The 17,005-nt window shown below is 43.4% G+C and overlaps 1 protein-coding gene across 1 annotated transcript; it reads left to right on the forward strand.

Moving 5' to 3' along the window:
* Positions 1 to 1,516: 1,516 nt before the first annotated feature.
* On the forward strand, positions 1,517 to 11,857 carry ARHGAP19 (Rho GTPase activating protein 19). The gene is made up of 12 exons (XM_015415931.1): positions 1,517 to 1,582; positions 3,003 to 3,268; positions 6,679 to 6,759; positions 7,004 to 7,213; positions 7,527 to 7,753; positions 7,924 to 8,010; positions 8,824 to 8,889; positions 9,357 to 9,548; positions 9,700 to 9,792; positions 10,333 to 10,443; positions 10,967 to 11,041; positions 11,515 to 11,857. Exons 1-12 carry the CDS (start codon positions 1,554 to 1,556, stop codon positions 11,569 to 11,571), a joined length of 1,494 nt encoding a protein of 497 aa, XP_015271417.1. The 5' UTR covers positions 1,517 to 1,553; the 3' UTR covers positions 11,572 to 11,857.
* The last annotated feature ends 5,148 nt before the right edge of the window (positions 11,858 to 17,005 follow it).

Raw genomic sequence — 17,005 nt, forward strand, 5'->3', positions numbered from 1 at the left:
GGCAGTGGGTGTTGCCTTCTGACACACTTCCGGTGATTTCATGGGGTGTGGCATATGCTAATGAGTTATGCTAATGAGCTCCTGCACCTCTTTTTCTACGAAATGACCCCTGCATGGGCCCCTTGCCAGCTTGCTTGTTACAGCAGTGCATGGTGACTTGAGAAGTTAAAGAAAGTGAACAGCCATATGCTGAAGATCATACATCCTAAAGTTAAATGGGGGGGGGACCACAAAGGAAGAGAAGAGACAGGTAGTGTTTATCAGGCCTGGACATCAAATCTTGGGGGTGGGGGTTAAAATCAGGAAAGAAAGATTGGAAGGACAGAATTATTCAGACAGGTTCAAGATGGGACTGGAGAGCGGTTATATGGGAGAGGATACTAACAAGCAAGAATGGTGAAGCCATTTGAAAGGTAGGAGTCTGTGGGTTGTGCCAAAGTTCAAACCTGAAAGTTAAGGTTATAGGATATGAGAAAAAAAATCTTGCTTTGTACTTTGCAGGTAAGCCAGTTAGAAAAGTAAGGAAAGGATGGAACCTACAAGGTAGGCAGTATAGATTATCCTAGTGGTAGGATTCTAGGCAGAGATCAGGTTGTTTGAGGAATGCTCCAAATAAATGTCATAATCCATATAAGAGTTTCTGAGAATATGAATTACAGTTCTGGAAATGACGAAAGGATGGATGTGGGTTGTACTGAGAAGCTTTCTTTAAAAAAAAGGAAAGAAAAGAACAGAGACAGAATGTAAATGGACTGTAAGGATTTGAGGAAGCCTGATTAAGAAAGAAAGATGAAAAACATATAGTAGAGCTAGCTGAGTGTAAGAGTAGGACTTGAGACCAGTGTTCCCTCTAAACTGAGTTAGTGTGAGCTAGCTCACAGCTTTTTAGCTTCCAGCTCACACATTTTTGTCTTAACTCAGGAAGGATGGCTCCAGAGCAAACTAATTTATGCAGTAGCCAAATCGCTTGTTCAGCAGCTCACAAAGTAGAACTTTTGCTCCCAAGAATCCACAGTTTAGAGGGAGCATTGCTTGGGACACTCAGGTTAAAGTCCTTACAACCTTGGAAGACAATTGGGTGACTGATCCAGTAATCATAGAGTTGCTGGTGTCTCTTCAGGGTCTCTGACGGAACAGGTCTTTCCCAGCAATTGCTTCCCAAGATCCTTTAGCTGGAGATGCCAGAGACTGAACCTGGGATGATCAGTATGAAAAGCATTTACTGTATGCTGAGCCATAGGCCCTTGTGTCTGTCTGTCTGTCAAGGAACATGGCACGGGAAAGTTCTCTTCGTTCAGTGTTCTAGTTCATTGCGGCTGATGTGGCTAACCTCCCAGCTCCACTTCCTTTGTCCCCTAATAAGTAACACAAGTGGCTTAATCTGAGTTCTGTTCTGGATCTGTATGAATGTTGGTGTTTCTGTGCCAAAAGTACCAACAAATGGGTCTTTGTGTTGTTTAGCGTGCATGGAATTTGCATAGGCTGTGCTGGAGCAGGCAGATCTGTTTCTGAAAACAAGGAGCAAGTTCTTCTTGCTGTATCTCTGCTTCCCAATGCCTCTCCAGAAGATTTCGGCACTTGTGTAAGAGATCTAAATTTTAATTTCTTTCAGTAGTAGATGCTATCAGGCTTCTGAAAGTTTGGAACCAAAGACCTTCCAATGAGCGGGTGCCCCCTGCCCATTGACTGGTTCTTGAATGATGCTCTGGTTTCCATGGGTTTTCCTTTATCTCTAGGTAAGGCTGGGGTGGCAGGATACAGAGAAACAAGAGTTGTATGGGAGAGAACATTGCTTATTCTCTTGGCCCTCTTTAGGAAGCTACGTTGAATCCAGTTAGATCAAAATAGGTTTCAGACAAAGTGTGCTCAGTGACAGAGCTGCCATGGTTGGCATATGTGTTAAGACAGCATAAATGCGAGCATGAGGTCATTCATTTGTCCTCTCCAGCTGCTTGTGTTGAACTGCTCCATCTTGTTCTCAACTTGTGAAGCATATCAAGCTGTGGGAAAGCTTACCAAGCAGCAGTTAAAATTTGACTACACTTGGCAGTTTGCTCCTTGAAGGTCTGGAAAAAATTGCTTCTGGAGTGATCTTGTCATCTTTGCTGCTTTGATCCATCTGCGAGTCCCGCTATGCTGCTCCGATCCACAGGGCCAGCCTGAAGGTGTTTGTTGCATTTTACATCCAGCAAGTGATGCCTACCAGACGGCAGTTTCAGTTAATCTTTATGATAATATCCCACTTTGTCTAAAAGTATCCTAGTTCTTTCTTGTGAGCTCCAGTGTCACGACAATCTTGTTTGTATCCTGTGTTTTGGATGTGTTCTTATATATTCATTATGTTTAATCTTTTTTGTTTGCCATACTTTTTCCCTAAAAGATACCTTACTGCTCTTCTTAGATATTAAATATATATCTCTATAATCAGACTGTATCCCCAGAAAAGCAAAAGTAAAGCTGATGTGTCTTGTAATTAATTATAGCCTATACAAAGCAATTTTTATTTAGGCTACTAATATCCCATTTGGGGGCGATATAAGACTTGGTGTATAACTTAGAAACGACATGTTTTCATCATCCCACAGACATAAAATAAGGGGTAACATTTTCCTTTTGATAAATACAGCCAGGGTAGTAAACGGTACACTGCAATGTTTGAATCTGACACTGATTTACAGTGTTTGTGCTTTTGAAACAGTAACATCTCCTTCTAAAGAATTACCTTTGCAGGTTATAGAGTCAGATAAGGACCAAGGAGACTTAAAGCTCCATAGATGAGTTGTTGTGTGGAACAGGGTTGTTGTGTGGAAAAACTGGAGGCCTGGAGAGTCACATATGCTGTCCTAAACTCTTTGGAAGAAGGATGGGGGCGAAATTGCAATAGACAGATTGTTTGGGTCCACCTGGTTTGACTGCTATATGAATATAATTTCAGGTACAGGTAACTCGTACTTTGGCGATTTATCTGCATACAAATTAATTTCTTCTTTTGTCTTGCCTAGCGATGCCATTTGCAGTTTTGTTATCTGCAGTGACTCCTCCCTTCCCCGACAACCGCTCATTTTCAATCCAGACTTTTTTGTTGAGAAGCTCCGGCATGAGAAACCTGAGGTGTTCACAGAGCTCGTGGTCAGTAACATCACCCGGCTGATTGACCTTCCTGGAGCAGAGCTGGCTCAGTTGATGGGAGAGGAGGATCCCCAGCTGCCTGGTGGGACCAGCATAGCCTCTGGGTTTTTCCGTTCACTGATGTCTCTGAAGCGCAAAGGTGAAGACTGTGGTGTGTTGGGTAACATTTTTCTCTTGGCCTTGGTGTCTGGGTTTTGGGTCTGCGACACATCCAGGGATGTTCATGAGAAGGTGACATTTTCTTGGTCTGGTAAAGATCAGGTGTGTTCACTATACCCTGCAGAGAAGACCAGGATAGTAGTCAGGCACTGTAATAAAATGAGGATGTCTCTTTGAATTGGGTTTTCTATGTGAGGGACTGTATCTGCCCTCCAGCATCTTCAAAGGATATAATAGGAGAGGAAAAGACTTGTTGGAGGAAATCTTATTACAGACAGAACTATGGCTATACTGGGGTGTGTCAAATATAGTCCCATAAATTAATAATCTTTGCCTTCTGTCTTGGAATGGGAGGTCTGTGTTGCATATCTCTCCTAGAAAGGCAGTTTCTGCTCAAGTTATATGTTTTCATAGGGCTATGGATCTTTGACGCTTCCTGGTATTCCAAGTTTGGATGCATTTTAAACTCCCTCCCTAACTTGTAAAAAAATCTCAGTTGATTTCTTGGTTGATATGGCCTTGCTGTATAACTCCTTTGGCCAAGCTTGCTTGAGCTAACTATCAGCTAACTATTGGTCCATTCTGAAGAGGTAACTACTCTCCTCTCTTCAGCATTTATTGATCTTATGCTATCATTGAGAGGAATGTTCCATGGCTGTTTAAAGATCCTGAACAAGAAAATGGAAGTGTAAGTCAGTGGTAAGACTTCTGTTGACTTGGTAGACAACTAGACTCTCCCTTTTGATATTCTTGCTTTCTTGCAATCTTTCTTCCAAACTGGATTGAAATGCATGACCCTGGGACAAGGTAGTTAGTGCTACTTTTAAGGAATCCATTATAAGTTTGCTTGAGTTAAGGTTGCAGTATTCTTAACCTAAATGTGGGCACAAGTGCCAGTCCAAAGGTCTTGGTTTTAAAATTCCTGCAGTTTTTTGTGACTATTCCCAATGAACCTTAAGGACCGAATAAGTGCAGAGGATGGAAGATTTAAAAAAGAAAGAAAGAAAAAAGTGTAGCCTGATTCTGCTGGCTTATGTAAAATCTTGTGCATTATATGTTCTGGCATTGGCAAGTCAGTTTCTTTTTACATTAATGTTTTAGACTGTTAGATGCCATTTGCTGTGTTTTTCTGTTCCCTTTTTAAATTGGCCTGGTTAAATTGAAGTGATTGTATTGCTGTTTGGTCAGCATGAGTTAGATACCAACAGTAAACTTGGGGGGGGGGGTGTCTAATGGCAACTTTTTGAGTTCCACTGAAATATAAGTTCTTCCAGCCCTGATATTTTGCTGTTCCAGCTCTGCTGTCATTTAAAAAGGGTAATAACTCTATATAGTCTCCATGTCTAATAAAGGCAAACAAAGCTGTCAGGCAGTTTTGCACCAATATTTATGCAATAAGAAAGTGAGCAAGCTAGATATGTAGTTTTTGACTGCTAATAAGAGGCATTGTTAATTTGTTACTACTGGAACTGGCATTAATGGAAAAAAGTTATAGGTTGGAATACTGAGAGTAATATGGAGAGGGGAAAACAAGGTACTAAGAAAAGTAGTGTTTGGTTAGGGCAAGCTTGTAACTGACAGATTTTGTCAAAAGATGCTTGCAGCAAGATAGTGGAGCTGACTGTGAAGGATCTCAAATAGTCCTAGTAAAAATATTTGGAGTGCAGTGAGATGAGGGGAACTAATAATGAGAGAGAAAGTAAGTAAAGCTAAAATTCAGTCTTAGCTAAAAGCAGTTATCAGTCTTGACTGATAGAGGCAGTTACTCAGATTTTATCTGTGTATGCGTCCCAGAACTTCTAGGGTGTCTTATGCAAATAAAAGATTGCAGTTATCTACAAATTTTGTTGTCAGGGACCATGGTATACTAAATAAAATCATTTTTGTGCAGTGGGACTGCATATAGCACTCTTTGTCCTAGGTGTAACTTTTTAAACTAAAATATTGGGGATGGGCTTGGATAGTAGCGCTGTAGCATGATTGGCCCAGCTAGAAATGTATGCAGCCGGACTGGAAGTGACGGCTGCTGCAAGTGGGACAGCCGCCTCAAAGCTATGTTGTGGAAAGGGCCTGCATAGCTGAGGAACAGGGTTTCAGCAAGAGCTGTGTGACTGACAGAGAAGGCAGCTGCAGTTCTCCCAGGAGGAAGCCTTGACATGGAAGGCAACCCAGAGAGGTTTCTTGGGATGTTTCTGAGCAGGAACCTAGCAGGTAGTCAAACTGGTGATTGCCTACCTTCTCCAGCTGGTTGGCCACCTTCTTCAGAGTCAGTATTACCAAGAGCTTTTTCACTCAGCACTCTGTTTTCAGGATCAGAACTAGTGTTAAAGGAGGTATCCCAACTATTCCCATAGTTACTGTATCTCAAGTGGATTCTGACTTTTCCAGCTGGCTCTTGACTGCTCCAAATGACTTGTGAATTACCTTCTTAATGACCCATAGCACAGTGGTTAATAAAGGAGACCTTTCCATCAACAGGACAAAAACATACTGTGGTACTTCTCACGCACGCACACACACACACACACACACACACACACACACACACACACAAGCAGAACATCAATCGCAGCTTGCTTGAATATTCCATGGAGCTTGCAAATACCAATAGAACTTCTTTAGTTTTGGTAAATGTTTCTCTTATATTTCTTCTGGCCAAGAGTTGAGTTCAGGAAGCCTGTACCAGCTTACCAAGCCAGCTCTAGTACTATGATGTAGCAGAGCATCTCTTTGAATTATGCATAGTTTCCAAAAATTGGACTGTGAGCAAACTGTCGAAACCTTAGCCAGAGCGGACAGATTTCTCCTATCGCTAATAGAAACTGCTATGAAAAGAAACTCTGCAGCCACTCCAAACAATATGGATGAAGAATGTGGGATACAACTCCCTATCAGTTGAAATCTCTGTGGCTGAGTCATGATACCTGCGTTATCATTGCCATCTTTATTGCCAGTGGGAAATGACAGGGTTAGGGTTGAGATTGAGATACTGAGAAATGTACTTTGGAGCTGGATGGTACACATAAAGCTTCTAAACGGAACTTCCACATACATATGAACAGCAGGTGAAGGGAAGATGGGATACAAATTGAAAATAATAAATAAATAAGACAGAAAGGCTGGTCATCCAGTTTGAGACAGGTTGACTAAGCAAGTCAAGCTTACAGCATAGTTTCCTTTAGACAGCATAGCAAATTTTAAAAATCTGAAACCTAACGAGCAGCTAAAGGACATATGGATTAGGGCATTGGCAAAATGGGAGGGTGAACATGTGCTGGCCCAGGGCTTGTAGTTCGGCCCTCTCAGCATTGTCGGGAAAGGCCTTGAATGTTTCTGGTTCTCCTAGCAGGAGCATCAGTTGATGTGCTCATATATTGTTTTCTTTTCTAGAGAAAGGGTTGGTGTTTGGAGCTCCTTTGACTGAAGAAGGCATTGCTCAAATATCTCAACTGATTGAGTATCTGCACAAGAGTAAGTAGAATTTGGCTGCCTTTTGTCAGTGGACTGAGGGTGCGCATCCCCCCTGTCTTCTGAACAGGAGCCGCCCTTCCTAAAATCCTTCAGACAATCTTGAGTGAACATTCCTGTGCTAGAGGGAACCAACAATATTGCAGAAAGAGAAGGAATGATGCTTTGATGAAATGTCACTCCCTCACATTACATGTCTCATACTTTTGGTACCTTTCCATCATATTTTTTCCCCTTCACATTGCAGATCTGCGGGTAGAAGGCTTGTTCCGAGTGCCAGGAAACAGCACCAGGCAGCAGATCCTGAGAGAGGCCTTGAACAGTGGGGCAGAGATTGATTTGGATTCTGGGGAGTTTCACTCCAATGATGTTGCCACTGTGCTGAAGACATTCCTTGGGGAATTACCAGAGCCCCTACTAACCCATAAGCATTTCCATGCACACCTCAAAATTTCAGGTGAGCCAGACCTTGGGGGGAGGTGAGAAGGGGAATTGTCTTGCAATGCAGTAACGTGGGTCTTGTTTGTTCAATGGTAAACCAGAAATGGGATAAAAGGTACATTCTGTGTACATGGTTAAGAGTATCTCAGAATGAAATCTCATGCTTTAGGGTAGACTTTAGTGCTGGGAAAGATGAGAATGGGCAGAATTTGGAAAGGGATATTTTTTGAACTTGGTAGAATTCCTCTGTTCCTAGAATCTGTTTGGTGGTTTTTTCCTGCCTTGGCTTACTGTAAGCTACAGATGGTCTCCTAACTCTTGGATTGTAGACCTGATGCAGTTTGATGACAAGGGCAACAAGACCAACATACCAGATAAGGAGCGTCAGATTGAAGCTCTGCAGCTGCTCTTCCTAATCCTACCGCTCCCGAATCGTAACTTGCTAAAGCTGCTCCTGGACCTCCTTTACCAGACTGCAAAGAAACAGGACAAGAATAAAATGTCAGCTCACAACCTGGCTCTTATGTTTGCACCCCACATCCTGTGGCCTCGGAATGTAGGTGCTTTTAGATGCTTTGGCAGTTTCTAGCACTGTTCTCTATCTGTCCTTCGTAGCCGGAACTGTTATGCTGCTGCCTGACTATCCCTTCTGCAGTTCACTGCTGTGTCCTATCTCTACCAGTAATGTCTTATTTATTCTGCCTTGGTGCTTTCTGCTCTTGCTAGGTGACTGCCAGTGACCTGCAGGAGAACATTGCCAAGTTGAACAATGGGATAACTTTCATGATTAAGCACTCACAGAAAATCTTCAAAGTAAGTGTTCCTAAGAGGAATAGTTGATCTCCAGCTCTTGGACAGATTTGGGGACATTGGGGGGTGTTCGTTGAGCCTTATTCACCATCCTGAAATACCCATCGTGGCTGCTCTTTTTCTGTTGTTTTGCTAGGGATGCTGAGTGTAATGTACCTGCTCCTTCTACTGGGCAGGCTCTGCTTGGCATTGAAGTTCCTAAATAAGGAGTCATCTTTTAATAATGAGATCTCTTACACATGTGGGTGTCAAATGGTGGAGTTCTGCCTTGGTGAGGGTATCTATGTATTTAAGTGTTTCTGATGTGGGTTAACAGCCTCCAGCAGGCTATGAAAATCCCTCTGTGTCTGATCAGTTACTATGACACTCACTGAGCTTCTGAGGATGCCCTTTTCCTCTTAGCCCTCAGTAGTCTCTTTTGGGGATTGGGGCATGTAAAAATCCCAGGAATTATCTTCCTTGTGTTATTAGTTAACAGCAGATGGATCCCCGGAACTGTCTGTTCATATCTTGTCCCGGGCTGAGGTGATTATTTTAGGGCCAGACTTCATTTACTTCATTTGTACCCTGCCTTTCTCCCCATTGGGGACCCAAAGCAAGTTACACCATTCTCCTCTCCTCCATTTTATCCTCACAACTACCCTGTGAGGTAGTTTAGGGTGAGAGAGTATGACTGACCCAAAGTCCCCCCGGTAAGCTCCATGGAACAAGTGGGGATTCAAATGACCCAGGTCTCCCGGATACTAGTCTGACACTCTTGACCACAACTCCACACTGGCTCTTGTCTGATGCCTCTTTTTTCTCTCGTCTTCCAAGGCTCCATCATACATCCGGGAGTATGCCAGACAGTATTATTTGGGCTCTAGAACACATGCCTCCAAGGTAAGAATGGTGACCACAGAAGGTAGTATATGGTATGAGGTTCATCTGATTGAAAACTGCTGCAGCAGACTTAGGAGAGCAAGCATTGCCCAGAAGGGATTTTGATGGGGAAATCCATGTCTTGAGGGCTGGAAGACTGGATTAGAGCCTGGATTTGTCAACAAGGTTGATAATATCCTAATTAAAATGCTCTTTCTAGTTAGTCTCTGGAAAACTGGGCAAACTCTCAGTAAACTGTCAAAAGATTAGACATTAATATGTTTGAGCAGTGACTGTTGGACTCCCAGCTGTGAGGAAAAGATTCTGGCCCAGCCTTGCCCTCCCCACTCCTGGATGTCAGACTTGTAGCAGACTTAAAACTATAATGACAGAAGTGACACCTAACCTTGGAGGATAGACTTCTAGGAGAGGATCAGCTTGAACCAAATAGGCCAGTGATGAGCTAAATGTCCTTCTGCCTGCCACAGGATGACATGGACTTGCCCATGCCTCGGGGTTTCAGGGACTTTCAGCTCCTAAAGTTCAAGAAGCGAGGACTGTTGGATCCCTCTGCCCAGCAAGAAGAGACACATCAGCACACAGAGGAGGCACTGAAAGAGCTGTTCCGCCATGTTCATAATATGCCAGACTCTGCCAAGAAAAAGAAACTAATTCAACAGGTAGGAGATGGCCTTGGACAGTTGGATTAGAACGGGAAAGCATGAATGGGGCTTCCAGCTTGGAGTAAGAACACTAGGGGTTGGGCTTTGGAGTGGGTCATTGAGCAACAGAACCTCAGTGATGGCGCTATTAAAATGTGTGTCTCCCTAGTTTCACAAGCACTCTGAAGCTCTCACTCCTGGGCCAGATACACCCACACCTCAGAAGCGAACACGCACCCGTTCTTTCAGTGGCCTCATCAAGGTAAGGTCCTTCTAACATTAGCAGTACATTGTGCTGTGATGATACCATTCAAGAATACCATCCAGGCCTTTTAGATTTGTGTCCTACCCACTTGTATATCCTTTCAGGCTTGGCACGATTCAGGCTTGTTACGCATAGGGGTGTGTGCTCGGTATAAACCGAGGCAAAAAAATGCCTGATAAATACCTTATCAGTATTTATCCGGTATTTTATCAGCCGGTTACTGCATGGGCTGCTGATTCAGCCATCCAAAAAAGCTTTTCCCCTAATTTTAGGACCCATGCTTCTCAGCTACAGGGTTTCATTGTAACTAGATGAGTGTAAATTTCAGGAGGCCTTGGCTGCATTGATAGTGCTGATGCTGACCCAGATGAGTGCATAAAGCCACTGGTGGCTAGGGGTCGGGGTGGGGAAGGTAGGAGGGTGAAACGGGAATGCCAGGTAGTTTCCCTGAGGGAGGAAGATGAACATGCTGACCCAGCCAAAGGTGGAATTTAGAGCTGAACAGTCCCAAAATAATTTTGCCTTTCCTTAATGCAGCGTAAGGTGCTGGGGAGTCAAGTGTCCTTGGACAAAAAAGGGAAGGATACTGTTTTGGAACCTGCAGGCACTGAGGATCCAAAGCATGGCAGTAAGGAGAATGTCAACATGGTAAGGGCTGCTGGAAGAAGGAATTTTTTTTTGCACTATGTTAATAGGGTCCTCGCTGAGGATTGCCGTACTAGAGCTTTGCCTACATGTCACACCTTTCTGTATTGTTATGACTTCGTAATCTGTCCTGAGTACAGCGGGAAGTCTGGAGCTAACACCAAGCTCTAGAAGCTTTATTAGAATGATTACGTTCCTTTGCCTCTTCCTGCACCCTGTCCCCCCCCCCCCTTATGTCCTGGCAATTAGGTTTGATTCCTATGTTCCTACTGGCTTGTACTCTTTCCTTCAGAATAAAGGCTTCCCCTTCCCCCCAGCATATGTTTTGTGGAGATTAAACTCCCTAAAAACCTATGCCTAACTTGCAATACAGTGCCATACATCTGTGTGGCATGAGTAACTTAATGTCAGAAGTTAATTTGAATTTACATGAGCCATTGCCCAGCAACCTGGTCCATCCTTGCTTGCTTTTTGGATTGGGATTCAGAAACCAGAGTTTCTAATGTGTCTTTCTCATTTTGTCCAGTTACAGAAATCTGGTTCCTCTCCAACAATCAATGTGATCCGAGCAAGACTGAAGTCTTTTGAGCACAGGAAAGAGGTGAATTAACTTTTTACATGCATGCATTAGTGTGTATCAGCGGCAGATACCAGTAACCTCATACTTTCCTCTTTGGCATGAAGTCTCTGTACTACCAATGCATGCCTAAAAGCTAGGCCTATGTGACCACAGCCTGGGTGCCCCTGAGTCCCTAAATACTGTCCAAGGAGCAGGGTGTTTCAGTTTCATCTGTTGCCTTTGCTATATTGCAGTAATGAATAGAGTTTAAAGGTGAATGGTGACTCCCAAATCAGCCAGAGTGTGCATGTTTGATAGCCTGTGCTAGCTCTATTGACAGAGTCTGTGAATGAAAGGAAAAGGGCTAGAGAGTCAGCAATGCTAAAAGAGTGGACTTTGAATTTGGGCTTTTCCCCAGTAGAAGATAAAGTTTAGCCAGCACAGACTTCTGATAATATGTTTATTGCCCTCTGACTGCAGCACAGTACCAATCTACTCTTCTTCTTTTGCCACAGGACACCTGTAAACGTACTCGATCTCATGGGTGTTCAGCGGAGGAGTCTTCCATTTGAGCATCCACTTGATGATTTCTGTGTGCAACAAAGACTTGCAAACCTGTGAATAATGCCTGCTCCCCCAAGCTGTGAGCAAACATCTGTGCCAGAGCTCCCTGACCCCTTTAACTCCACTTACTGGCCAACTACTGTGTGCCTGCTAGAACAAGACATTCTTCCATTGAGCATGGAGGAGAAAACCACTATCTGACTATCTGTCTGAAATGCACTGGACAAGATATGCCTTGCAGCTTGCCTTTGGAGAAGCTGTGGTTGTGTACTGTTTGTCCTCTCTATCACCACTTTGGGCCTGAACCAGACTGGCTTATGTCTTCCTGTTTCTTGGTGGCTTGTCTGTCACCATGCTTTTAATGTTTGCTGTTTATCTCTCAGTCCTATTAACATCCACAGTGGAGTCAGGTTTTCAGCCCTTCTTGGCAGCTATACTTATTTCTTAGATTGGAAATCTCTCTATTGTGGCTATTGATGGGTTTGGAGAAGCAGCTGTTCTCTTAGCACAGGTTGCTTTAGGTTGCCCTTGGGCCTGATCGGGTTGCAACGATCCCAGAATATGCCTGTGTGTGTGTGTACTTCTTAGCTACTCTCATTCAGACATCTTGGGCCACAACAAGGCTGTACTGAGAAAGAGCTTCTACAAATTGCCTTTTTAGTTTCATTCTAGCATGTCCTGTGAATCACCTGCAAAGTGGTTTAATCTTTTCAAGAATTGTTTCTCTGCTCAAAATGGTTCTGTCACATCCAGATGCCTCCACTGCGTGCCCTTGCTCCTCCACCGTCAGGGCTGATTACCAGAGGCACAGTGTTGGCTGAAGGGCTGCCCAATGGAATCTTTCTTGCGGCCTGCTACCTGTCGTCTTCACATTGGCTGTGGCCCAGGCTTTGACACAGGCCAACAAGCTGACAGTTTAATGGCTTTAACAATGTATTAGAGCACTAAAAAAGAAGAGCTTGTTAATGTGGAAGGAAGCTTTCTTTCCCTTTGGGAAGGAGGAGAAGCTGTTGAAAAGAGAAGCATTTCCTTTTTTCCTGTCATCAAGAGAAGAGGATGGGGGGGGGGGTAGTTTTGCAGTATTGTGGCTGTTTGGATGGAAGGATAGCCACAATAGCACTGACAGAGATGTGAAGCTGTTAAGTTTTCTTTTTCTTAAGGAAGCAGGGGTTTGTCGGGGTGAACATCCAGCAACCCTATAATGGCAGCATGCAGCCCTCAGTGATGTTAAGTGACATGAATGGCAAAGACAGCAGAAATGACTTGGTGTGGCTTAATACCATAGTTCTCTTTCGCAAACTGGCAGCTTCCATTTGTCTCAGTTGCAGGGGGAATTGGCCACAAGCCTTTCTATGCTGTTGAGAAAACAGCAAATACATGGATTCGTTACACAAGAAGAGTGTATATGAGTGCGAGTTGAAGGGCAGACTTCAAAAGCTGTATCAGGAATATGGCATTGTATGTACAGACAGGGAAGACAGTATCACTGACGCTCAAACACAGCCAGAGAAAAAGTAGTGGGGAACTTGTGACATGGTGAAGTGATAGCAATGACTGAGGCGATGGTGGTAATAAGTGTGCACAGTTGTGGATGAAAGCAGGTTAAGCCCAAAATTGTTCTCCCCTAGGTATAGTGTCTATATGGTGGGGAAGATGCAAGATTGACTGGACTCTAACAGGAAAGTGAAATCCCTTTTTGTACAGATCCAGCCAGCATTTCTGAAACTTTCCTGAATGAAACGAGAGTTAGCCTTTCTCATATGTCGGAGAGAAGATGCACTGATTGTGTTGGGGCAGAGGCAACTTTACAAGGACAGCCTTTGATGGTCCTAAGTTCTCTCCAAGAGGGAGAGACAGGCGCAAAGTATATAGGCTTTGTGCTTAAGGGGATAGGCTGGCTACAGAAGTCCACTGGGAAAAATTGCAGGCATCCTTTTCTCCCACTTACAAGATGTTGTGGTCTCAGAATGGCTGTCTCTGTTCTCAAATCCAGGGTGAGGCCATTCAATCAGAACAGCAATGAGATTCTTGTAAATGGAGTCTCTAAAATGGCTGCCAATATTCTCACGATTCAGCCGGTTACTGCATGGGCTGTCCCATGGATTCAGCAAACAGTAGGGAAATGTTGTAAAGCCACTTGCTCCCATAACTGTTAAAGAGGTAATTCAGATTTTAGCAACACTGGATGTGAGAGCTACTCCATTTTAAAGCATACTGTGTCTGTTGCAGTTTCTGAACACAGAGCTGCTGCCCAGAGCTTTAATGTTCTGTTTGTCTCATTCTTGCTGTCTGTGACTCTAATTTTTCTGTTCCATGTATGTAATGTGTTTGTTTCCTTGGTATATTGCCCTCTCTGTTAATGTAAAACTTCTGCATTAAATACTGTTTGGTATTTGTGGCTTGTTAACAGCCTCTTGAGGTTTGTTTGTTTTTTACACAGAATGGGGCTCAGATCTGTGAATTGAGAGTCTGCTGCCATATGTTGGCTTGAAAAGAGTTTGCTTCTGGAACAGAATCAGGCTTGGCCAAGGGGGCTTCTGTACTTTGGGCAACATCCTGCAGGTAACAGGGTCACATAATCTAGGCCTCTCTGCATTGGTGAATGAAATGCTGAAATAGACCAAAGGCTCTTAACCCGCTCAGTGATCAATCCCACAGAAGTTGGGGGTGAGGAGATGTTGGTGTCATCTTTGTTCTACCTTGACAAATATCATTATTAAGGATGCCCTTCATTTTCCATGTGTCACAGACTGAGACCTAGATCCAAAAAGTTACAGACTATGAGCTGAAACTTAGGGGGAATTAAGCTTCTCTTTTTATCACAGCCTGAAATACAGCCATAGTAAATATCCTTATTCGCTTACTAACGGAGGTCTGTGTGGTGTTCTCACAGCAGTTGTGCTGTTTTGGAATAATTACTGTGAGAATGTTATTGTTTTTAATAAAGGAGCTTAATTAAAAGAGGCTGAAAAAGAAGAATGGATCTCTAGCTAGTTGTTATATAAGGCAGTCAGTGCTCTGCTTGACTGTTTTCTTTATTTGCCAGATCAACAGTTCTTGGCTCCCATAATGAATTAGTTCTAGGTTTCAATTGCAACAAGATGGTTAGCGGTGTTACATCCTCCATTGTGGTGAGTTAATGGAATACTTGTATACAGACAAATCTAACGAAGTGCAACAAAGGAAGCTTATGATGCATATATTGTGTCAGCATATTATAGTTGATCAGTCCTAAATTATGACGAATAATGGTTTTGTGTACGGGCAAAGGATGAACTTTGGCAGATGAAGTATTTACTCAGTGTGTTTGTATCCTGCCCTTCCTCTAAAAAAACTCAGGGCACTGTACATGATTCTCCCCTACTCCATTTTATACTCGCAACAGCCCTGTGAGGTAAGTAAGACGAAGAGAATGACTGCTTATTGTCACCAAGTAAGTTTCATGACAAGTAGGGACTTGAACCCTGATCTCCCTGGTTCTAGTTCAGTGCTGTACCCACTGTACAACACTGGCTCAGATAAATAGTGGCAGGAAGTGCCATCAAGTTGCAGCTCACATGGTGACCCTGTAGGGTTTTCAAGGCAAGAGAAGTTCAGAGGCCATTTGTGATTGCCTGCCTCTGTGTTGCAACCTTCAAGAATGTTCCCAGTCTTGCCCTCATTGCTATGGTGAAAATCCCCTGTGCATTCTTTAATGCCATATGGTTCCACAGCTCCCATATTAATCAATAAGAGCTGAAGGTCTAAGGGTTCAGTGCAAACAATCTAAAGCTGAACACTAAAGGGAAAAGCTAGAGATGAACAGGATGAGGTAGCTGGAAAAGCAGACAAACAGACCCCTCTTTCCATTTGCTAATCCGGTGCCTCCATTCAGCATGAGTGCTCCTTCTTCAGTGTGTGTTTCTGTCTTAGCCCACTGTTCTTGCATTTCAGTTTGCTGTCTTTTTCTCAGCTCAGTCCCCCCACCCCCATAACTGGTCTGTTTCCTTGGTCTGCGTAGGCTGTGGCTCTGACTCATTTTGAGCTGCTGCTGCTCTGTCCTTTAAAAGAAAACCATTAACAGCTGGCCAACTGTTCCAATAAGTGTGATGATGAATAATGGCACCATTTTCAAAGTTTTATATCACATAGAATGCAGTATGTCATCTTGTCATCCTGTATGCTTCTGCAGGATTGGGGTCTGCTGCTTAAGATAAACTTGGCAAAGAGTTGTCAAATTAAAATGCATAGAATGACCAGAGAAAGTTTGGACATCCTGTTCATTCCTGACTAGTATTTTTCATCGTTTAATTTCTGATGGAGCACAATTTTTTTCAGAGCAGTTTCATTATAGTAATGATGATTCTTAATATTCCTAACAAAAAATTGAGGTTTGATCTGCCTATTCAAGCACCATATAGTCCATCTGCTATGTAAATGATCAAGTCCAGCCAAGTTCTGTTTCACACCGGTATGGATTGCATTTTACTGGCTTTGTGGCATGCAGCATTTTGTTTTGACCTTTCCAAATGGGCGAGGCAGGCCTTAAGGACTTGTGCCTGGGAGGGCCTGCTACATTTGGGTAGCAAACTGTCTCTTTGTTTGATTCTATTTTCCTACAAGGAATTTCCCCAAGTATCTCTAGGGAGTATTCTTTGTCATTATTTCCACATCTGGTGATGATTTAGTGTCACTAAGTTTTCCCATTACTTAATCTTCTAAGTCACACTGGCCATCCACTGGGGCTTTGTGGTAGAGTGTGTATATATAAGTTAAATTTCTGGGGCACACACATTCTCCCATTGTCTGCTGCCCACTTAGTAGAAAAAGGCAAGAAGTTGCTTTAGGAGCCTATAGCATTATGTTAACAAAATCATTTTTCTTTTTCTTCAGCCTTAGGACAACATCAGGATCTGACATAAGTATAAACACCTTTTAAACTCTTGCAGTTGACAGTGACTATGCCAAGGATTGCATCTCACAGAAAACACAACAATTATCCATCCCTTTCTCACGACTTCTAGAGGTGCTGAAGCTTCAAATAGTGCCAAATGCAGCTGTTTAGCTGTGGAAAACAGTAATCACTTGGCAGGAAGGGAAAGCTGGTATCTGGCTATTGGGGACTAATTGCTGCTTTGGCAGTTTGAAGTTGTTGGCCCTCTTGAGCGGGGCATCTGTTCTACTCAGGAGGAATCATGCCAAATTACTACTGTTCTCTTGGAGCATCATGCTGTCATTACTAGGGTGTTATGCCAGTGAAAACATGGTTGCACTTACCTGTAACTGATGTTCATCGAGTGTCTTCTGTGCAGGCACACATGGGACTGCCTTCCGTGGGATAAGATTTCCAGAGTCTCTATTCATCATAAAATCGCGTGCTCCCCCTCCCCTCGCAGAGGAGAGTCGAGCTCCTCTCTCTCTCTCTCCCTCTCTCTCTCTTTTTAACCTTCCCGCTTTAGCGAT

Source organism: Gekko japonicus, unplaced genomic scaffold (assembly GCF_001447785.1).
Source record: "Gekko japonicus isolate JY-2015 unplaced genomic scaffold, Gekko_japonicus_V1.1 scaffold59, whole genome shotgun sequence".
NCBI lineage: Eukaryota > Metazoa > Chordata > Lepidosauria > Squamata > Gekkonidae > Gekko > Gekko japonicus.